Source organism: Ornithorhynchus anatinus, chromosome 13 (genome assembly GCF_004115215.2).
Source record: "Ornithorhynchus anatinus isolate Pmale09 chromosome 13, mOrnAna1.pri.v4, whole genome shotgun sequence".
NCBI classification, from domain to species: Eukaryota; Metazoa; Chordata; class Mammalia; order Monotremata; family Ornithorhynchidae; genus Ornithorhynchus; species Ornithorhynchus anatinus.
In genome coordinates, this window is record NC_041740.1 from 21,568,572 (window position 1) to 21,592,710 (window position 24,139).

A 24,139-nucleotide genomic window follows, 5' to 3' on the forward strand; every position below is an offset into this window, starting at 1 on the left:
AAAAGTTCAATAACTTCAGCAGAAGGGGTTAGGCCTCCGGCCTCTCCCGACGCAAGGGAAGGTGGGGCAACCCGGCTTTCCATCATCCTTCCTAACGGCTGCATTTGGTGGCGTAATTGGAATTTTCTGAGGAGAAATGGCCTAATGCCCCCAGTCTTCTCCCAGTGTCCCGAGAGTTCACACGATGTGCTTTGAGCCCCCGGCAAGATGAGCCCTTAGGAAATCAGGGCCAAGGTTGTACCTCCTCCTACCCCCAACTCTGTTCGCCCGGAAAATCTCAAACCGTTGTTTGCGTTTGGATCCGAGTCTTCCTTGTCGTCCGGCTTCAGGTGGAGCCCAGGTCATTCATTCATTCATTCAATAGTATTTATTGAGCGCTTACTATGTGCAGAGCACCGTACTAAGCGCTTGGAATGTACAAATCGGTAACCGATAGAGACAGTCCCTACCCCCTGACGGGCTTCGGTCTATTCGGGGGAGACGGACAGACAAGAACAATGGCAATAAACAGAATCGAGGGGATGAACGTCTCATTAAAACAATAGCAAATAAATAGAGTCGAGGTGAGGCACAAAATAAATGGGGTAATGAAAATATATGCAGCTGAGCGGACGAATGCGGTGCTGAGGGGCTACATCTCCGCCCTTGTCCTCTCCCCCTCCCTTCAGGCTCGCATCTCCTCCCGCCTCCGGGACGTCTCCACCCGGATGTCGGCCCGCCACCTAAAACTCAACATGAGCGAGACTGAGCTCCTCACCTTCCCTCCCGAGCCCGGTCCGCTCCCAGACTTCCCTATCACCGTGGATGGCACGACCATCCTTCCCGTCTCTCGGGCCCGCGATCTCGCCGTCATCCTTGACTCGTCTCTCTCGTTCACCCCACGCGTCCTATCCGTTACCGAGACCTGCCGGTCTCACCTTTACGATATCGCCATGATCCGCCCTCTCCTCTCCACCCAAACGGCTTCCTTACCGCTACGGGCTCTCGTTATATCCCGGCCGGACTGCCGTGTCGGCCTCCTCTCCGACCTCCCTTCCTCCTCTCTCGCCCCGCTCCGGTCTATCCTTCGCTCCGCCGCCCGGCCCGTCTTCCCGCAGAAACGGTCCGGGCACGTCGCTCCCCTTCTTCAACCCCTCCAGCGGTTGCCCGTCGACCTCCGCTCCCAACAGAAACTCCTCACTCTAGGCCTCGAGGCTCTCCGTCGCCTCGCCCCCTCCCACCTCTCCTCCCCTCTCTCTTTCCGCCGCCCGCTCCGCTCCTCCGCCGCCCGCCTCCTCGCCGTCCCCCGGTCCCGCCCGTCCCGCCGTCGACCCCCGGGGCCGCGTCCTCCCGCGGTCCCGGGAGGCCCTCCCTCCTCGCCTCCGCCAGACTGATTCTCTTCCCCTCTTCGAAACCCTACTTAAAACTCGCCTCCTCCGAGAGGCCTTCCCGGACCGAGCTCCCCTTCTCCCTCTACCGCGCCCCCTTCGCCTCTCCGCAGCTCAACCCTCTTTTCCCCCCGTCTCCCTCCGCTCCTCCCCCTCTCCCTTCCCGTCCCCTCGGCGCCGTACTCGTCCGCTCGACCGTATATATTTTCATTACCCTATTTATCCTGTTAATGAGACGTGCGTCGCCTCGATTCTGTTTAGTCGCCATCGCTTTTACGAGACGCTCTTCCCCTCGACTCTATCTGTCGCCATCGTTCTCGTCCGCCCGTCTCCCCCGATTAGGCCGTAAGCCCGTCAGACGGCAGGGACCGTCTCTGTTTGGTTCATTCCGAGCGCTTAGTACAGTGCTCTGCACATAGTAAGCGCTCAATAAATACTATTGAATGAATGAATGAGGGGAGGGGAAGGGAGAGGGGGAGGAGCAGAGGGGAAAGGGGGGAAAAGAGGGCTTAGCTGAGGAGAGGTGAAGGGGCGGGTAGAGAGGGAACAGAGGGAGCAGAGGGAAAAGGGGAGTTCAATCCCACAGATGAGCAGTGGCAAAGAAGATGATTTTATATAGGGAGAGACTCATATGAGAAGCAGCGTGGCTCAGTGGAAAGTGGAAAGAGCCCGGGCTTCGGGCACCAAGTCCTGCCTGGGAGTGAACCAACATGAAGCAGCGTGGCGGAGTCAGAAGGGCCTGGGTTCTAATCCTGGCTCCGCCCCCGTCTGCTGGGTGAACTCGGCCAAGTCACTTCACCCCTCTGGGCCTCGGTCACCTCATCTGTAACGCGGGGATCGGGGCCGTGAGCCCCACGGGGGACACGGACTGCGTCCAACTTGATTCGATGGCCACCCCGGCGCTCGGCGCAGTCCCCGGCACATAGCGAGCGCTTAAACACCGTCACTATTATTACGGAGGAACAGAGCGTAACGGCGGTAAAACCCACCGCCGACGTTAGCGAGAGTGACGATTTTGGGCAGGGTGGAGGGACGGGGGGGGGGAGCCAAAGGAGGAAACGCTCACTGTGGGCGTAACGCAGTACTGAGCGCTTGGAAAGAACAATCCGGCGTTCTGAGGTCGGCCACGACGGTGGGCCGCCAATCGAGACGGTTGCCGGAACGCGCTGTCGTTAAAACTAAAACCAAAATTCATACGAAAGAGAAGCCTACTGTCTGTTATTTGAAAAACGATCCCCGCCCGCCTATTAGTTATCGCACTCCCTGTCTAGCAGCAGCACGGGTAGAAGGAAAGAGAGAGGGTGGAAGTGATATCGTACAGATCACGCCCAGCGTGATCGATTTGTCTCGGCGGCTTCTCAGTCCCGGGAGACTCCGTTATACGGAAAAGCGGAGACATTTGGGGCTCGAAATGCGGAATTTTCGGGGAAAACACCGCGCCCCGGAAATACTGGCGTTTTGGCCCACCCCCTAGTTTCCGAGCCAGCCGTCAGTTCCTCGGAAGGCACCGGGAATTTTATTCTCCGACCTCCCCCGGCCCGTTCTCTGCTCTACGAACGGTGCCTCTGAGGGAAAGATCCTCCGCTATACGCGTGGGCGGGCCGGAGAGGCCGGCGGTCCGTTTCACAGCGTGTGCGCGCGAAGCGACGAGGCGTCCCCTCGCGGGTCCTGCCGTGGTTTTCGAGGCCACGGCGAGGTGCCCTGATCTTCCCGGGGCCTCCGGGCAAGGACGTTATTAGACTGCGGCTCATCAGGGAGGCCGATCTGCTTCCGAACCCCCCGGTTAAACCCCCAGCGCCGTTTGGGGCCGCAGGGGATTCTCTATCTTCAAAACCCCGGCTTTGTTCTTCCTGGCTTGGGTGGGGCCCCTTACGGTTCGGTGGGAAACAGATACCCGAGCACCCCGTTACCGTTGATTCATTCTTTTCACTTGTCCCCATCGGCCAAACCTGTCGGGAAGGACACCGCCTCCATCCTGGTCAGCTGACCGCAATCCAAGATTAGAAGAGAAAATAAATTCCGTCCCGTCCCCGGATGTTGAATGCGGCTTGCGGACGACCCAGAAACAATCGCTCGAGAAGCCAGATGCGCCTTTTAGAGCGGGTCCGTCCTGCGATTCCGGATCTCTTCTCTCGGCTCCATTCACTTAACCAATCGACAGCTTTTACGGAGCGCTTCGTGGAGTGAGCGCTTTGGGAGAGGGCAAACAAATGTGTATCCTTCTCAATCCATCAAGCAGCCGTATCTGTTGAGTGCCGAGCACGGTACCACATGCTTGGGAGAGTACACTGCGACAGAGTTGGTAGATATGTTCCCTGCCCCCAAGTGAGCTCACGGTTCAGTGGGGGAGACGGGCGTTAACGTGAATAGATTACAGCTATGCACAGAAAAGCGCTGGGGGGACGGAGGAGGGGTGAATGAAGGGCGCAGGCGTAAGAGGACTCGAAATGGAGTGGGAGAGGAGGGAAGGGGGGCCTAGTCGGAGAAGTGCCCTCGATAAGAGTCGTCTGTCGGATCTGAAGAATCAGGAGGAACTGGGTTCTAATCCTGGCTCCCCCTCTCGTCCCCCGTGTGAGTCGCTCCACCTCTCCGTGCCTCGGTTCCCTCACCTGCCGAATGGACCGAGGGCCCCACGTGGGACAGGTTCTGCGTCCAACCCCACCTGCTCGCATTCATTCACTCGATCCCATTTATTGGGCGCTTACCGTGTGCGGAGCACCGTATTGAGAGCTCGGAGAGTGCAATTCGGCAACGGATGTTCACCTCAGCGTTCAGTACAGTGCCTGGCACAGAGTCAGCGCTTACCAAATACCTCAGTTATCATCATTACTATCATTACTATTATTAGGGAGGGACTTCCAGGCCCGAGACGGGCAAGAGGTTGGTGGCGAGACGCATAGGCCCGTCCATGGGCCGGGGCCGTCTCTATCCGTTGCCCATTTGTCCATTCCGAGCGCTTACTACAGTGCTCTGCACATAGTGAGCGCTCAATAAATACTACTGAATGAATGAATGAATAAGGATGAGGTACAGTGAGCAGTTTGGCACTACAGGAAACTCCTCAAGGGGTTTACAATTTAGAGGGGCCCCGGACACTAAAATAAATTATGGCTAGGAGGGGGCAAGAGAGTGAAAAGATATCTACATAAGGGCTACCGGACGGGGCGAGTCCTCCGGTGCTCAGTAGCACCGAAGTGCTGAGAAAAAGTCCAGTGCTCTACCCTGCCCCGGTGGGCCTACGGGGGTCACCGATCACGCTCCGGAACCTTCCGTTAGAGAAGCGGCGTGGCTCAGTGGAAAGAGCCCGGCCTTTGGAGTCAGAGGTCACGGGTTCGAATCCCAGCTCGGCCACCTGTCAGCCGTGTGACCGTGGGCGAGTCGCTTCACTTCTCTGGGCCTCGGTTACCTCATCTGGAAAACGGGGATGAAGACCGCGAGCCCCACGTGGGACAACCTGATTCCCCTGTGTCTACCCCAGCGCTTAGAACGGTGCACTGCACATAGTAAGCGCTTAACAAATACCAACATTACTATTATTGTCCTCCCGGTGTCGGCTCCCTCTCCGGCGCCGATCCCACCCTCGTCTCCTCCAGCGGCATCCTTCCGATGTCCGCTCCCTCTCCGCGGCGGCTTTCGGGGCTCTGCCTCCGGCGCGTCCTGTGCGCCGCGGGCTGCCCGCGTGCCTTCTCCGAGTACCGACCGCCCCGTCCCGCCCTTCGCCACCCAACTGCCAAGCTACTTTCCCAGGATCTCGCACCGACTCTCCTCGTCCCCAAGGAACCCTGCTCCTACCGTGACTTTCGCTAACCCAGTGAGACAGAGCCGAGCAGCTGCAAGCTGGCGCCGCCTCCCCAGAACGCCGGGAAGGTCACCGTGGCCGCGGCTGCGAGCGACCGCGGGCTCAGGGACGTAAGGGGCCTGAAATCCCGCTCCGCCGGCCACGGGACCCAACCCGGCGGCTTTCGTCTTCGTGTTCAGTCCTTCGGTTCAGCTCTCAAGTGTCTGTCGCCCGTTCCCTCTCCCCCATTTTTATTTTTAGACTGGGGGACCCCCGCGGGGCAGGGAGGTCGTCGTTTAATACGGTGCTCGGGCACCGAGTAGGCATTTAATCAATACGATTAGTACTACTGTGGCTCGCTACCCGCGCAGGTTCTCCACAAAATGCCGATTACGACGACGACGAAGCTCCCGATTCCCCTCCGCGTCAATTACGTACTCGGCTGCGTATCCCTTAAGCGCTTTGATTCCACGGTTCTCCTGCACAATGTACATATCCCGATGATCTATTATTTCCCCATCTGTAACTGAATATTTTAACTTCCATTCGTTCAGTCGGGTTTACCGAGCACTTACCGCGTGCGGAACACTGGGCTAAGCGCTTGGGAAGTACACTTCAGCAACGAATCGAGACGATGCCCGCCTTCCCCCCGAAGACAGTAAGTTCCTACTAGGAAGGGATAGCGTATTCCACCTCTGTTATTTTGTGCTTTCCCAGAGTGCTGAGAACAGTGCATTGCACACGCTAAGTTCTCATTAGAGACTATCGACTGATTGAGGATCGATAATTACTGGCTAATGACTGCTATTCCACTGGCTAGCACACTGTTTCGCCTGGGTCAACGACGTCTGCTTAGTTCAACCTTATTTTCTTTTAGCTACGCATCTACGATCGAACCCCTCGATCTTTTACTTCGGTGCTAATGCCGGAAGGCTTTTCACTCGATTTATTGAGTGATATTTATTTATTTATTGAGCACCTGCCGCGCTGCGGAGCACCGTACCAGAGACCGACTGACTCCTAGCCGGTACCCGCACCGGCAACTGCCCACGATCCCTTCGGCTCAGGAGAGCCGTTGCCATAGCAGCGGGACTCCCCTCCGGCCCCCACTCCAGCCCGGGAAAGCCAAGGAGCGTCAGCAAGACGGACGGCTTCTCAACTTTTAGATCACTGGGGTGATGAGAATGTTGCTATTTGTTAAGCGCTTACTATGTGCCGAGCACCGTTCTAAGCGCTGGGGGCGATACGGGGTCGTCGGGTTGTCCCACGTGAGGCTCACACAGTCTTCACCCCCATTCTCCAGATGAGGTCACTGAGGCACAGAGAGGTGAAGTGACTTGCCCACAGTCACACAGCTGACGAGCGGCAGAGCCGGGACGGCCGCGACCGTCGCGACTGCCGGGCTCTGACCCACTAAAACTCTGCTGCGCTACGCCACGGTACCTCTCTGCCCTCGTATTCAACAATTTTCTTGCCATTAATTTATTTTTTTTTTTTTTTAATCATTTCATCTTTCCCTGTGCGTCCATCGCCCAAAATCCACCCCTTTTCTTAGACTGCGAGCCCCTCGGGGACCAGGGCGTGGCTCAGTGGAAAGAGCACGGGCTTGGGAGTCAGGGATCATGAGTTCGAATCCCGGCTCTGCCACTTGCCGGCTGTGGGACTGTGGGCAAGTCACTTCACTTCTCTGTGCCTCAGTGACCTCATCTGTAAAATGGGGATGAAGACCGTGAGCCTCACGTGGGACAACCTGATTACCCTGTATCTACCCCAGCGCTTAGAACGGTGCTCTGCACACAGTAAGCGCTTAACAAATACCGACATTATTATTATTATTATTATTTGTTTTCCCAGGGTTTCGTGTACTGTTTTGCACCCAGTAGCTGCTTAAAAAAAATGCTATCGCTATTACCGATCCAAATACTAGATGCTGCTTGGGCCCAGGCCGAGACCCTTCCAATTTTACCGGTTTAATACCGCTCTGAGTACCGATTTGGACAAACATTTTGTAGACGCCATTTGGACCCAACTTCCCCTTCACTTTAGCCTTGAAAAACAGGTCAAACTCCAACCCCCCGCCACCCCGGGGTCGGGCTCGACGACTTTCGGTTTGGCCGCAGCTCCGGGCCCATCGACACGATGGAGTGTTGCGCGCTCCTTCCCAACGAAATCGACAAAGAGACGGGGGGGGGGGGGGGGGGAAGCCTTCTGCAGGGCATCACTAGAGAATGGATTCATTAAAACACTCTTCTTTAGCCAAAGGCGTGAAATAACGACAGGGACGGTCTTGGTTATGAGGTAACCGTAATTAGTTGGAGGAGATGAAGGGGGGAGAACATTTTCCAGCGTAGATCGAAAGGAATGAGATCCGAATCACGTCGTCACCGGAAACGAAGCTGCGGAAGGCAATGCTTAGCAAACCGTAGCTTCTTGAGGATACCTGTTTTCCAAACGTCTCCTTGGACCGATACATTCTTAGTCTTACATTTGTCAGGCCTCTTCTTTCGTTAAGTGTTAACTTGTCAGCTGTTAAATGGCTTGGGTTCTCAATCCGCCTTTCCTGATGGAAATGCGCGAAGCGCGAGGTGCTCCCTTTCAGAAAGAATCTCGTCAGAGATTTTGACTCCAACCTGACTGCCCCTCGGGGGAAATCTTCCTTCCGGAAACGTAACCAACGGTGACTGTTCTATCATAATTCTACCCCCCCCGAAACAAAGAGGTCAAGCAAGGAGACGACAGCCATTAGAGCAAGTGTTAAAAGGTGGATGTTTAGCTCGACAACGGTCTGATAAATGCTAACGGGCCCCGCGCCGCCCCGAGGAGTGAGACCCAGCCAACTATTAGCTTTAATCAAGATGATGCGGTCAGGTAATGACTTCTAATGGACCCCGCCATGGCCAGAGTAAAATCATTTCCTTTGCCGAAATGAAAAGATGGCCAAGGAGCAATTTCCACACGAGAACTGATCGAGACAGAATGATTCATTCCAAGCGTACTGAAAAGAAAAAAATAAAATTAAAAATCCTCCTCCTGCTTTTCAATGTGACCAGCCACACCTACCCATTCCTTCCTCTGCTCAGTCTCATTCAGGTAGTATCTTCATCCAATTAAGTCAAACGATCTCACAGTATTTCCATTCTTCATAGGAATTTAATTCACTATTTTGTTTCAAGCATTCACGTCTCTACTTGGGAGTATATTATGGCCTCTAAATCATACGATCCATCATCTCTCTCTGTCACTATTCTAGACACAGAAGATCCTCTGAGAATGTGCTTACAACATAAAGGTCACTTTGAAAGTTGACTAGAGTCATGAATAAAAATAAAACATTTAGTTAAGTCCTTTCCAGCGGAGGCTTCGGTTTTATTAGTTGGCAAAAGTTTTGGGGCTGCTTTTTGCATAGCAATCCAAGGACACATAAAACTATTGTCCGCATGGACCACGGTCTGGATTCTGCCCTATAATTTCCACCCGATTCCACGGCCTTCCCATCGGTCACAAATTATTCTGGTTTACGGTCACCGGAGAGGAAAACGACGGGAGGAGCATACAAACAGAATTTCTCAAAATCTCCAAAATTTCTAGTGGGACTTCGTATACGTAAAAGAGGAACAGATTTTGACATCTATTGGAGGGGACGATGTCTGGAGCCAAAACTTGCCAAAAGATGGACGTGTTAAAAACCAAACACTGCCAGCAGTCTCTTCCGAGGGTCTGAGCCCCCGGAAAATGCATTTTTAGCAAATTACAAGCAGGAGACACTATTAGCTCTCTAAACAAACCAGGTGGTGATTTTACTCTGTCGTGGCATTTGTGGACGTCCAGAAAAGTAACGCAAAGTTAAGAAAACATGGGAGTATTTGTTACCAAAGTTGGGGGGATTTTTTTTCTCCCTTCAAAAGAGGTCCCGAGAAAAACCTGCCTAGAGCGAGCCCCTTTCCTGACTGACCTTGAATCAATCTGTGATATTTGAATGTTCTCTAATGCGCAGGGAACTAAGCACTTGAATCAATGATTTACACCGGGTACCTACACAGTGTTAAATACTATGTTAAAGAAGCTTTTGGGATAACGACAGGAGCGAGACACACATTCCCTGTCCACACGGAGTTTACAGTTTAACAGACGGAGGCAGATAAATTATTTATAAGGCATGGAACAGGAGGAAGAATAAGACGCAGTAGAGAGTAGACGTAATAAATAAGTGAACGTCAAGCGCATATATAAAAAATACACATATGTACATGAGGGTTGAGGCTTGGATAAAATACCATCCCTCAGTGCTAAAGATGGATATGAGGTTGATGGGGGGCGGGGGGGGGGGGGGGGGGTTGTGAATTAGTTGGGAGAGACTTCTTGCGGGCAGAAGGATTTTAGGCAGGTTTGCACGATGGGGACTGGATCAGTTAAGGGGACAGGAAGGGGAGTTCCAGGCTGGGGGCTCAGGGAAAGCGAGGGGTCAGAGGTGGGAGAGCCGAGAAACTCTGCTGTGCTCCCTCCCGAAGCCCCCTCGGTCCGAAGCCAGGACCCGCGCATCGACCAGTCTCGGACGTAACGCTGCTTTAATGCACCGCAGCACTGGGGAGGGAACTCTTCATAACGGGGGCGGGGGGAGGAGAGGCCCGGGCCCGTCAAAACAGCCTGCACCTCCCCAGGTGACGTGAACTCCCCGAACAGTCCGTACAGATAAATAAAAGGCAGGTTCGATAAACGCGAGAGGTTCCCGCAAATCCATCTCCCGTTCACCCAGGGTACGGCCCCGCCAAGATCGAGCCCGCCGCCTGGAAAAGCTCCTTGCCACTTAATGTGGAAACAATAGAGAGAGATCATGGGCCCACGGCGCATTAACACCATTCCGGATCTTTCCGGAGGTGACGAGCCTGCTCGGCTTTGAGGCCTCCCCGGAACACCTACGGGATTTTAACCTCAAATCCCGGGCTAAACGGATGACCCCGACAGAGGTGACGGAACCAAACTCACGGGCGCTTTCTTAAGAATAAATGGAAAGGCAAGGAGCTGCAGGGGAATGTGCTTTTCACCCGCCACTGAGATGTGCCCCCAATTACTCACTTCTTCTGTGACCCACGCCAGACCCGACTAGCCGCGTGGGAGCGGGTCCAACCGACGCTGGGTTCGCAGAGACAGGGTGGCTCCTCCTTTTCAAAGTTCAGGGAACGCGCAGGCCGGAGCCAGCACGCGCAGTGTGGTGGACAGAACGGTTTTTCCCGAAACCCTTCGGACCGGGTTCTCGGCCGGGTCGGTCCGGTCGAGGGCTACTCCTCCCTCAGGAGGCAATCCCGGTGCCTAGAGGACCAAAATCAAACTCGGTTCGGGGCGTTGGCTGACCCTCCACTGGGACTTAAATCATCATCCTGACGCCTCCTCTTTCTCATACGCCGCCAGCATGCCGACAGAAAGCAAGATGGCCCCGAGAGACCACTTCATTTCAGTGGTGGAATGAAATTTTAAATCTCAGGCGTTTTAAATGAGAGAAACAACGCGACTGGGCTAGGAAGGCTGGTCAGTTGGTGAGACGATGCCATAAAGGTTGCGGAAATGATATCAGCTGGGGCAGTACCCGACCACTGGAGAGAGTCCAAAGCTGAATCTCCTTCCCCATTCAAGCAGAGGTGCGGTATTCCTTAGGGAAATTCCCGGGGGCAGTGAAATAATAATAATAATGATGGTGGTACTTGTTAAGCGCTTACTATGTGCAAAGCGCTGTTCTAAGCGCCGGGGGGATACAAGGCGATCAGACTGTCCCACATGGGGCCCACAGTCCTCATCCCCATTTTACAGACGAGGTAACGGAGGCCCAGAGAAGTTAGGTGACTTGCCCGAAGTCACACAGCTGACAAGCGGCGGAGCCGGCATTAGAACCCATGACCTCTGACTCCCAAGCCCGGGCTCTTTCCACTGAGCCACGCTGCTTCTCCCCTGGCCTGCAGAGGAAGACAACTCTGGCCCTGCTTTGTTTCGTTCTTGTACGTGTCTCGGGTCCAGCGTCTCTCCTTCCTTCCTCTAGGGAGATTCTATCCACGAGGGACCAGGACAGAAACTCCTTGCGGGCGGGGCCTGGCTCCTTACCGACCCAAGCGCGAGGATTTCAAAATAGATCAAACCCTTCAGAAGTGCAAATTCATTCTCAAATATCCCTTACGCTTTTCTTGCCTTCCAGTTGAAACAACACTTCTCCCACTTATCATTCACGGCCACGTCCCCCATAGGTCTCAATTTCAAAAATCGGCTCAACCGACATCTTCAAATCCGTTTTCCTAACCGTAACCTTTCAACCGGGTCTCTGAAAATTAAGTTACTTCGGCACCACAGCCATTCTTATGGAGCGAGGCTCCCATTTGCAAACCTAAATGCAGCCCAGAGGTGGGATCCCCACAATGAATGCTCAACGAAAAATCTCTGTGACAGAAATACATCTAAGCTTCAGCGGCAGCAGCTCCTCTTATTTCGTTAATTGCCTCAGTCTCTAGGACACAGAACGCCTCTCTCCGGACCCGCCTAAATTATCAAGGAAGAAACTGAGATTCTCAACTCCCCACTCCATACCACCTCTTCTTCCCCAACCTTCCCACATTCCAGCCCCTCCCCATTTGGAATTGCAAAAATCCCCCACTCAGCGGTGGGCCAGGAGCGCCGTATCTGAATGGGAACTCTCCTTTTTCTGTTATTTTTCCACCCAGCCCGCTCCATCCGCTCCCTGGCCGTCGCCTGCGTAGTGAGGGACTTTTTTTCACACAGTCACAAACTGGAAAAGTGATCGTTTTTATCACGGACTTTTTTTACGAGCTCACTACGTCTTAAGGGCCGCGGTAGCTACAAAATTAGGAGATAGGACTTGGTTCTCGTCCCACACAGGGCCCGTAATCTGTCCTATCCCCGCTTCCTCACTGATGGAGAAACGGAGGCCCAGGGAGGCAACGTGACCGGCCCAAGGTCACCTAGGAGAAACACTGAAAAGCCAGGACTCATATCGGGGTCTTCTGACTTGCAGTCGCGTGCTCTTTCCACTTAGGATATGCTGCCTCCTGGGTATTCTCCCTTCTCACCCTTCCTCCTGCCTTGACTTTGGCTTGGATGGAAGGGTTTCTGCTCCCCTCGTAGCAGCTCTGAGCCCATGCCCAAGGTGAGAGTCAGGGTCAAGGTCGGGCCGGACCAAAGACAAGGGAAAAGGCTTGGACTGCGTGTAGCCCGTGGTTCCCCTTCGGTCCCCTCTCCCCTCACTTGGGTCTCCCTGGCTCTAGGGAAGGCAAGAGTCAGTCAAACTTATTTATCGAGGGCTTACTGGACTCAGCACTTGGAAGAGTACAACAGAACGATATAGCAGAGACATTCCCTGCCCACAACGAGCCTACAGCCCAGAGGGGGAGACGGCCGTCAGTATAAATAAATAAAATTCCAGATACGGTCACAGAGGCAGCGGTGCTCCTTAGCGTCTGCTCACAACCTGGCCACGGCATCCCCGCTGCCCGGGACCGGCCTCCGCCCCGGCGATATTCGGGCCGCGACGCGGTGGTGGTCACGGCCCTGCCCCAGAAGAAGCGGACTGCGACCGGAACTCGAGGCGCTGTAGGGAACAGCCGTGGGCGCTCAGGAGACTCGGGTTCTAGCCTCATCTCTGCCCCGGGCGCAGGCAAATCACGATCTCCCTGGGCCTCGACTGCCTCAACTGTAAAATGGTAATAACTTCCTCTTCCTACCACACAGGAACTTCTCGTCCCACGCAGGGCCCGTAATCCGTCCTATCCCTGTTGCCTCACTGATGAAGAAACTGAGGCCCGGGGAGACAACGTGAGCGGCCCAAGGTCGCCTAGTAAAAACACCGAAAAGCCAGGCCTCAAATCGGGGTCACAGGGTTGTTGTGAGGATAAAAGGAGAGGATCGATGCGAAAGGGCTTTGAAAATTATTTTTCAATCCCAACACATCCCAAGCGATAGAGTATAAGGTTGTGCTTGGCTGGGCTTGGGAAAGGGCACATGGAAGACTCGAAGAGAAAGGCAGCCGACCTGACTCTCCGCTCCGCTTGCCACCTTTACGGGGCCGCCGCAGAGACGAGGAGAGAGAAAGGGAAAGGGGACTTCGGACCTCAGCCTTCCCGGCCGCCTGGAGAAGCCCCACTCGGAGGGAGGAGGTTAGATGGTGCCGGTGAAATCCCAATCGTGGGAAGGGACACAGAGAATGAGAGGGGCGTGGATCGCGGGGGAGGAGGAGCAAGAGAGACTGAGGCATCACGTGCAGACCCAGACAGCCCCCGAATCTAGGCTGTGTCTGCAGAACTGTAGTTAACTCTAACTGCCGTTAAACCACGGCTCAACGGGTACTTACTATTTGTAGGTTTCAGAACGGATGTACTCGAAAACGTGGGACACTCCAAGCTGGAACTGGTCGGCAATGGGGGTAACCCAGGGATTGTTCTCTGCTTTGAACACTTGCTTCTGGCCAGTCAAATCCAAATTTCCTGAAAGAATTAAACACGACGCATGAAACTTTTATCTTTTTTTACCGGCCGGGCTTGGGGGGGGGGGGGGGGCACAACTCTCTGCAAGGAAATAGGGTGTCTATTTCCTGTTACACATTTCCTTGTTGGATGATTTCCCCAGGAAAACTTCCTCTATCTGACTCCCTACTCAGATGAAATCAGGCCTCCAGGTGCGCCTGCTCCCAGGTCATCGTGATCAAGCTGGCCACAGCACAAGATACCCAAGCAGCGAATGGGAGGATCACAGGGATTTCTCCCGGAATTCCGTCGGGAGGTGGATCTGAGGCAGGGCTTCTTCTCCCCCCGTGTCCTCCCCTGCTTCCTGGCCCCAGCGAACGTTTCTTCCCCCGACACAAGCTGATTCATCCTTAACTTCCGCAAAGACTGTACGGAGTTACTGAGGAGGAGCGAAGGAGGAGAGGCCCGAGGCCGCCAGGATGTCACAACCTGACCCCAAATCCCAGAGCAGCCACTCCTAGGCCTATCTTCCGTCGGATGCAGATTACAGATAACGCCATCAACACCGTTCGGTGAGAAAACGACTGACGAAGCAGGGTATCTGTGGAGACCCATTGGCAGGACACCAAAGCATTCGGAGCCATGCCCACCGGACCGCCCGCTACCGTTCAGCTAATTCAGGCCCAACAGACTGGGAACGGCAATCTAAACAGATACCGAAACACCCTTATTTTGCGGTTAGGACAGGAAAGTGAAAAACACCAGGGAGGGAAAAATCAGAAAGGCTCGAGGGCTCAGGAAGGGTTTTAAGTAGACTCATCGACGACGGGTCCTTAGGAAGGTTTGATTTGGGGATGACTAGGAGCAACCCATTTGGCTAGCGTACTGTTCCGTACCAGGCACTTGGGAAGTGCGCATTCGTTCGATCGTATTTATTGAGCGCTTACTGTGAGCAAAGCAACAGCGGAGTGAGCTATTCCTTGCCTCCCGCGGAGCTTCCGCTGTAATGGGAGAGACCAAAATCATCCAGGTCCGTCAAGCATCCTCTGGTGCTGACATCTGTGGAGCGCTTACTATGGGCAGAGCACTGTACTAAGCGCTTGGGAGAGTACGGCAGAATTAGCAGACACGTTCCCTGCCCCTAACGAGCTCACAGTCTAGAGTTTTAAGTTCTGTGTGCCAAGCACCGTACTAAGAACTGGGCTAGCGGCAAGATTACCAAATGAGTCCGTCCCGTCCCTCGCGGTCTCACCGGGAGGGAGAACGGGTATGTCATCTCCATTTTCCAGTTGAGGTAACTGAGGCCCAGAGAACTGATTTGTCCGAGGTCACGCAACAGATAAATGGGGGAGCCGTAATTAGAAGCCAGGTTCTTCCCACTCTTTCAACAGGATTTAGCGAGCGCTTACTACGTGCAGAGCACTGTACTAAGCGCTTGGCACGGACAATTGGGCAACAGATAGAGACGATCCCCGCCCAACGACGGGCTCACGGTCTAAACGGGGGAGACAGCAGAGCAAAACAGAACAAAACAACATCAAGACTAAGCGCTCGGAAGGAAAACACGGGTGGGAATTAGACCGTATCTAATACGGTCCCTGCCCCTCATGGGGGCTCACAGTCTATTTAATATTAATATTAAGCAAGGTATCTCTTCAGCACTTACTATGTGCCAAGCAGTGGGGTAGGTACAGGGTAATCAGGTTGGATACAATTCTTGTCCCCGATGGGGCTCACACTGTCGAGCCCCATTTTGCAGATGAGGTAACTGAGGCAAAGGGGAGTTAATAATAATGATAATAACAACGTTGGTATCCGTTAAGCGCTTACTACGTGCCGGGCACCGTTCTAAGCGCTGGGGTAGACACAGGGGAATCAGGTCGTCCCAAGCGGGGCTCACAGTCTTGATCCCCCTTTTACAGATGAGGTAACTGAGGCAGCGAGGAGGGACTCGCCCCAAAGTCACCCAGCTGACGAGTGGCCGAGCCGGGATTCGAACCCACGACCTCGGACCCCAAAGCCCGGGCTCTTTCCACTGAGCCACGCTGCTTCTCTAATGCTACTGAACGACTGACCTGTCTCCTCACACACACTCAGCCCCGCTCCCTGTCCCTCTCTGTACTCTTAAAACGTGGTACCAGGGAGGCACTTGGCGTCGAGAACATGAAATGGAAAGAAATATCACAGCGGGCTTCACGTAGCCTACTTTCCAAGGCCTCGTTCCCCAACGGTTCGAAATTCCTGAACTCCCGTGCGGAGTCAGCTTAGTCCGGAAGGCAATCCCTCAATCGGGGTGGCATTTTTAATCCATAAAAATACATTCGTATTTCGATCCAGGGCCGTCCCCAGTCGGGGAGGGGGGACACAACGTGGAGGCCGGGGCCGTCGACTTATCGAGGTTTGGCGGGGAATAATAATGATACTGTTGGTATCTGTTAAGCGCTCACTATGCGCCGAGCACCGTTCTAAGCGCCGGGGTAGACACAGGGGAATCAGGTCGTCCCACGTGGGGCTCACGGTCTTCATCCCCATTTTTTTTTTTTTTTTTTTTTTTTAACAGATGAGGTAACTGAGGCACAGAGAAGTGAAGTGACTTGCCCACAGTCACACAGCTGACAAGTGGCCGAGCCGGGATTCGAACCCATGACCTCTGGCGTTGAAAGAGTGAGTTAGCCAACGGTACGGGGGTCTAACTCTTCAACCACTTCCACGGTCTCTGAGCCAGGAATTCCGGAATCGGATCTGGTCCACAGTTATCCCTTGGCTCTCCCCCGCTCCCAACCCTACGGCACTTACGTACGCATCTGTAATTTGATTTATTTCTGTTGATGTCCGTCTCCCCGACCCTAGACGGTGAGCTTGTTGGGGGCAGCGAATGTCACCGTTCACCGTCGTACCGTACTCTCCCAAGCGTTTAGTCCAGCGCTCTGCCCCCAGGAAGCGCTCAAATGCGACCGAATGAACGTATGAATGGCCGATTTCTCCCTGACTGGGTGACCCTGTAGTTAATTGCCCTCAGAAGTCCTCTGAGACGCAATCGATGGCATTTAGTTTGCGCAGGGGACGGTACTGAGCACTCAGGGGCGTCTAACGGGGGAGAGGGACATTAAATGGGGACATAAATGCCGTGGGAGCGAGGAGGGGGTGGAGGATCTAGTTGCTGAAGGGGTGGAACTAAGTGCCCGGGAGAGGCAACAGGGAGGAAAAATCAGGCTGGGGGACGAGCGCTTCGTCCAGGCGGTTTCTGCTGCGTATCCTGACTGAGACTGGTACTTTGGTAATACAAAAAAAAATACTTTGAAAATTACTCTTTAATGAGACTGGGGCACGTCCACCAACATAAAAAGTGGAGAGACTAATTCAGAAAATTTAACCGCGTCATTTGCCATTTTAATAAAAGCAGGTCATTTAAAATCTCGCCCCCGCGCCCCCCCCCCCCCCCCCCACCCAAATCTCTCACGGTCTTTCTAACTTCACTTACGCCTTGTTAGGTTTAGGCTTAAAAGAGGGCAGCTTTTGGTCTGATGGGTTGTCATTTTTATTTATTTTCAATATTACCAATTCCCCTAATTTACTGGCTAAACTTCATAATCAGTCAAGTATTAAGTCATTTTGCCAAGCCACGTCCGGGTCTGAAGAGATGAAACTGCCAATACGCCCCGGAATCAACGTCCCAGCGGACCCCCGGGGAATCAACGACAGGCAAACAGATAGAGAGCCGAGTCTGAGTGGGATATTTTGGTTCTGTTCTGGAAAAACACCGTAGCGACAGAAAGCAGATGAGACGCCGAGGGTCTCTGGGAAAGAAGGATTTCGGCTTCAGGCTTCCGGGGCGAGCTACCCCGTTTATCCGACCCCCTGCGATCTCTCCCCGCCCCCGAGCATGGGATAAGACGGTTCTGGGCACGGGAAAAGAGCAGTGACATTCACAGGCATCCCCAACAAATCCTCCAAGCGTTTCTCCAGGTGAGACGGGGCAGAAGGACTTTTTTTTTTTTTTTTTTTTTAAAAAAAAAAAAAAGGTATTTGCTAAGTGCGTATTTCGTGTCAAGCGCCGTTCTAAGCACCGGGGTAGATAGAAATTAACCAGACTGTCCCACATGGGGCTCACGGCCTAAGTAGGAAGGAGAAGAGATACTGAATCCCTATCTGGCATCCGAGGGAACCGAGGCAGAGGGAAGTGACTTGTCCAAGGTCACAGGGCGGGCACATGGTAGAATGGGGATTAGAACCCAGGTCCTCTCGCTCCCAGGCCAGTGCTTTAATCCGCTTCTTGTAGCCTTGAAACCCAATTTCTCAGCTTCTGAAAGGAAAATCACCTTGGCTACGTTTCCAAGGTGAGCCAGCCTCCTCTGCGCTGACAGCAATTTTTTACAGTGTTTGTTAAGCAATTAATAATACTACTACTAATAATGATGATGCTGGCATTTGTTAAAAACAAAAGTCGGGGTGGTCGTTAAGCGCTTACTATGTGCAAAGCACTGTTCTAAGCACCGGGGGGATACGAGGGGATCGGGTGGTCCCACGTGGGGCTCGCAGCTTTAATCCCCATGGGGCAGATGAGGTCACCGAGGCACAGAGAAGTGAAGTGACTTGCCCAAGGTCCCACAGCTGACTAGCAGCAGAGCGGGGCTTCGAACCCGTGACCTCCGACTCCCAAGCCCGCGCTCCTTCCACTGAGCCACGCTGCTTCTCTGTTGGGTATTTGTTAAGCGCTCACTATGTGCCGAGCACCGTTCTAAGCGCTGGGGTAGACACAGGGTCATCGGGTCGCCCCACGGGAGGCTCACGGTCTTCATCCCCGTTTTACAGATGAGGTAACCGAGGCACAGAGGAGTGAAGTGACTTGCCCACGCTAAGCGCCGTTATAAATGCTGGGGGTAGGTATGAGATCGAGAAGCAGCGTGGCTCAGTGGGAAGAGCCCGGGCTTTGGGGTCACGGGTCATGGGTTCGAATCCCGGCTCGGCCACCCGTCAGCCGTGTGATTTTGGGCGAGTCACTTACCTTCTCGGAGCCTCAGTTCCCTCATCTGTAAAACGGGGCCGAAGACCGTGAGCCCCACGTGGGACGACCTGATTCCCCTGGGTCTACCCCAGCGCTTAGAACGGTGCTCGGCACGTAGTGAGCGCTCAACAGATGCCAACCGTATCATTATGATGCTGTGCTCACGGCCTGAATGGGAGGGAGGAGGATTTCAGCTCCCTTGCACAAACGAGGGAACTGAGGCACAGGCAAGTGAAGTGACTTGCCCGAGGTCCCGCAGCAGACAAGGGATGGAGCCGGAAGTGCCCCGCACAGTGCTCCGCACACAGGAATCGCTCAGTAAATACGGCCGAATGAACGAACGGAATTAGGACCCAGGTCCCGAGAGTCCCAGGTCTTTCCGCCAGGCCACGCTTCGGTTCGAAGCTTCCTCCTCGATGAAGTTTGCGGCTGCTCCTTCTCCATCACCGTCGTCGGTTGTATTTAATAACAACGTCGGTATCTGTTAAGCGCCTACCACGTGCCGAGCACCGTTCTAAGCGCCGGGGGAGATGCGGGGTCACCGGGTCGTCCCGCGTGAGGCTCCCGGTTGATCCCCATTTTACAGACGAGGTCACCGAGGCCCCGAGAAGTGAAGTGACTCGCCCACGGTCACGCAGCTGACAGGTGGCGGAGCCGGGAGTCGAACTCACGACCTCTGACTCCGAAGCCCGGCCTCTTTCCACCGAGCCACGCTGCTTTACCGAGCGCCTACTGTGGTTAGGGGACCGTACTAAGCGCTCGGGTTAGTGCAATATAACCGGGTTGGTAGACACCTTCACTGCCCGCAACGAGCGTCGGCCCCGAGACTTCAGGGAACCGGCGTGAAGGAACTGATTGTAGCGAGGGCACGGCGTGGCGACCGCTGAGTGCAGTGCTCTGCGCCCGGCGCGCGCTCGATGGGTCGGATCCGTCGATTGCTGGCGATCGCGAGCCGCGTTCGCACTCTCTCACCCCAGCCCGTTACGTTCCCGCGGAGGCACCGAGGCCCGCGGGGGTCCGGTCGCCGCGGAGTCTACGGAAATGTCGGGTTTTCCCAAAAGGAACCGCTTTCCGACCGCAGCGATCCCCGGCTGTGCTCCGTGGCCGTCCGGACCGTTAGATTGAGCCGCGAGGAAGCCGACACCCCCCCCCCCCCCACCGCCCTCTTATCAATCATCGTCCTTGTCAGGGCTATCGATCTCGCGTTGTCGGCGTTCCATCCTTCCTCTGCGCCCGTCTCCACCTCCTCCCGTCCGCCTTAATTCTCCGGTCGGGCGTTCTCTGGGGGATGAATTCTCATTTGCGCCTTTATTCCCGGCACTGAGCAGTCGGAACACAACAGGCGCTTCCGGACGCAATTTCCACAACCGGGCCCGCTCCCGCCACAATCCCGGCCAAGGGAACCCCGGAGGATCGATCTCCGGGAGGAAGACGACCCTCCCGAGAGTTTTTCCCGCAACGATGCGTTTGCCTCTGAGGATCTCTTCTGCATTTCGGGCCAAAAGATCAACGGAGCGTGCACCTCTCCGGACCCCCCGCCCGATCGGGGAGCATCGCTTAGGCGTCAGCGGTTACGGGGGAGGATGTACACCCTGTGGCCAACGGGACACGGGCTCGAATTGCTTCTCCCGAAGTAACAGTAACTGTAACAGGCGGTAACGATTTACGCCGATCCATCCACACCTCCTCGATGGGCCTGGCCCGTGCTCACTGGCCTAAGTGGCAAATGACGGGTAAGGAGAAGAGGCGCGGAACGTCTCTCGACGGAAAGCGCCCGGGCGCGGGAGTCACTTGTCAGCTGTGTGACTTTGGGCAAGTCACTTCCCGTCTCTGTGGCTCAGTTCCCTCATCTGTAAAATGGGGATGAAGACCGTGAACCCCACGTGGGACAACCTGCTCACCTTGTATCCCCCAGGGCTTAGAACAGCGCTCTGCACAGAGTAAGCGCTCGACAAATATTATTATCGAGCCTTATTATCTCTGCCTCGGCACGCCTCAGCGTCGCCTCGCCAATTTCTTCGGCGACATTTCCCGAGCCCTCACGGCGCGGAGAGGGCCGAACCGGCCCTTGGGAAAGGACAACGGAGTCGGTGACAGTAATGACGTTGGTATTTGTTAAGCGCCTACTAGGTGCACAGCACTGTTCTAAGCGCTGGGGTAGATACGGGGTCGTCAGGTGAGGCTCCCGGTCTTCATCCCCATCTGAGGAGCGAAGTGACTCGCCCACGGTCCCGTTAGCTGACAAGTGGCAGAGCCGCATTCGAACCCACGACCTCCGACTCCCAAGCCCGGGCTCTCTCCACTGAGCCACGCTGCTTCCCTGATAGATTTCCTGCCCACAAGGAGCTCAGAGTCTTCAAGGGCAAACAGACACTAAAATACCCTATTTATTTTGTTAACGAAACGTACGTCGTCACCGTCCTCACGAGACGCCCTTCCCCTCGACTCTATTCATCGCCATCGTTCCCGTCCGTCCGTCCCCCCCGATCAGACCGTGAGCCCGTCAGACGGCGGGGACCGTCTCGATCCGTTGCCGACTTGCTCGTTCCAAGCGCACAGTGCGGGGCTCTGCGCCTAGTAAGCGCTCAATAAATACTACCGAATGAACGAATGAAATGGAAGGATATTTTCCAGACGGGCCGGAGGGCGGGATGAACGTCACGGTGCCGAGAGGGGACAGAGCCAAGTGCCCAGGCAGAGGGGAGGGAGGAGAGGGAAAATGCGAACTTTCGGGGGGCAAGACGGGATCTCACCTCCTGTCTCCGGCCTGGAATGCTGTCCCTCTTTAATATCCAACGGGAGATTAGTCTTTCCACCTTCGAAAGCAGGGACCGTCTCTATCTGTTCCCCATTTGTCCATTCCAAGCGCTTAGTACAGTGCTCTGCACCTAGTAAGCGCTCAATAAATACTCTTGAATGAATTGAATGAATGAAAGCTTACTGGAAGCAGATCTCCTCCGAGAGGCCTTCCCCAGCTAAGCCCTCATTTCCTCTTCTCCCGCTCCCTTCTGCCTCGCCTTTCCACTTGGATATGCGGCCTTCAGTCACGCCGCCCCCCCCCGCCCCCCCCCCCCATTCATTCATTCAATAGTATTTATTGAGCGCTTACTACGTGCAGAGCACCGTACTGGGCGCCTGGAACGGACCAACGGGCAACAGACGGAGACGGCCCCTGCCCTCTGACGGGCTCGCGGTCTAACCGGGGGAGACGGACAGACGAGAACAGTGGCCACGAATCGAATCGAGATAAACAGGATCGAGCACCGAATCACCAACTCAGTCGCTGCTCTCGATATCCCAGCGAAAACCCAACTGTAGAGAGGAGGGAGGGCGAACGGCAAAATGTCCCAGCCGTCACCGAGCTACCCCGCCCGCCGCTGCCTCGATCGCCTCACTCGGCCCCCGGCCCTCGTCTCCCGAAACCCTCCGACGACTTCGCGGGCTTCTTCCCCTTGTAGGGAGACTCCTGGCTCTCGGCCCGAAGCCATTCTTCCGTCGCCCGTCCCCTTGGCCGGTCTGCCTTTCGACCTCTGTTCCCCGACTCGCCGTTGAGCCCCACGTGGGACAACCTGACGGCCTCCTATCCGCCGCCCCCCCCCCACCCCGCAAGCGCTTAGTACGGCGCTCGGCACACAGCAGGCGCTCAACAGATACCAACGTTATTATCGTCGCCCCCTCGCAAGCCGGGAGCCGCGTCGCCTAGCGGAAGGAGCTGGTTCTGGTCCGACACGCGTCTGCTGGGTGATCTCGGGCACGTCGCTCCACCTCTCTGTGCCTCAGTTACCTCATCTATAAAATCCGCTCATTCATCCAACGGTATTTATCGAGCACTTACTACGTGCAGAGCGCCGTACGAGGATCGAGGCTGGGAGCCCGCTGTCTGCCGGGGCCGTGTCCAACCTGATTATCTTGTATCTACCCCCAGAGCTTAGCAGAGTGCTTGGCACATAGTAAGCACTTCACAAATACCGTTTTTTATTTAAAAAAAAGCCAACCTTCTAGCTGTGACTTGCTCTCTGTCCTCTCACTCACACTGTTCCCCGCCCCCCCCCCCCCCGTTTGGAACTCCCTCCCTCCCTGTAATCAGACAGGTCGCACTCTCCTAAAATCTCACCTCTCCAACCAATTTTCCCGGATTAATTCCCCAGCCCCTTGCCTTACAATCCCATCGGCCGCTCCACCGCTTCAGAATTTATCTACGGCCACCCTCGGGACATACGTGCTTAGGTTTACCACTTTAATTGTTGACACCTCTTAGGCTTGAGCGTGAGCTTTTCCCGAGTCGAGTCTGAGCGTGAGCCTGTCGGGGGCAGGGGACGCATCGATTCTTCATTTCGTACCACCCGAGTGCCAGAATAAGACTAAACATAATAAAGCCAAATAAGGCATCATCAAGACGAACAGCATTTCGTAATCACCATTCACCTAGACGAGGACGTCTTGTTTCGCTGTCCCGTCTCCTCCCTTTAGGCTGTGAGCCCGTCACCGGGCGGGGACCGGCTCCATCCGTTGCCGAACCGGACATTCCGATCGCCTAGTACAGTGCTCTGCGCACAGTAGGCGCTCGATAGGTACGACTGAACTAATCCCGCTGCTGAAAGCGCTGTCCTAAGCCACCGGGATAGTTAGATCGCGCCACGCCTGCCTTCCGCTCTGGCGGGGAAGACAGACACCAAATACTCTGCAGGCCAAAAGCGAAAGGAAAGACGGACACGCGGGTAACTGGGCGTTTCAACGGCGGGACGTGAAAATGACATGGTACGACGGGGTTGCCGGTCGGTATAAGTGCGTGGGAGGTCACGGGTTCGAATCCCGGCTCGGCCACCTGTCGGCCGTGTGACTTTGGGCAAGTCACGTCACTCCTCGGTGCCTCAGTCCCCTCCTCTGTAAAATGGGGACCGAGACCGTGAGCCCCACGGGGGACGACCTGGTCCCCCCGCGTCTACCCCAGCGCTCGGAACAGTGCTCGGCACACGGTGAGCGCTTAACAAATAACCAACGTTACAGAGGAGGGGGAACCCGACCTGGGGAGAAGAAATCTTCATTCAGACGTGATTTCCAAAAGGAGGAAGTGGAACTGAAAAGGGAGGGAGACCCAGGCAGGAGGAAGGGCACGGGTAGGAGGTCGAAGGTTAACGAGATGAGACCAAAGCACAAGGAGCGGACTCGCTTGCGAGGAAAGATTAATGATTCCTGCGGGATCTGTGAAGCGCTCACTCCGTGCCAAGCGCTGTTCTAAGCGCGAGGGTGGATCACGGGTCATCAGGTTGGACGCAGTCCCTGTCCCACATGGGGCTCTCGATGCTGATCCCCCTCTTAGACATGAGGCACCTGAGGCACGGAGAGGTCTGAGCGTCTCACCCGAGGTCACCCGGCAGACGTGGCAGAGCCGGGATCCGAATCCACATCCTCTGACTCCCGGACCCGGGCTCTCGCCACTGGGTCGCGCCTCGATCTCATCTCTGTCACCGCTGACCTCTTGCCCGAGGTCCCCCCGGGGCCTAGAGGTCCCCACCCTGTCAGGCAAGTCCCT

The 24,139-nt window shown here is 55.1% G+C and overlaps 1 protein-coding gene across 3 annotated transcripts in view; it reads right to left on the reverse strand.

Moving 5' to 3' along the window:
* The window catches only part of RSU1 (Ras suppressor protein 1), a 200,171-nt gene that overhangs the window by 77,974 nt on the left and 98,058 nt on the right, over window positions 1–24,139 (reverse strand). For all 3 annotated transcript variants that reach the window (XM_029077785.2, XM_029077784.2, XM_039913889.1), the window contains one exon: window positions 13,490–13,622. In XM_029077785.2, the coding sequence (XP_028933618.1) occupies window positions 13,490–13,622 (133 nt within the window). The remainder of the gene's footprint in view (window positions 1–13,489; window positions 13,623–24,139) is intronic.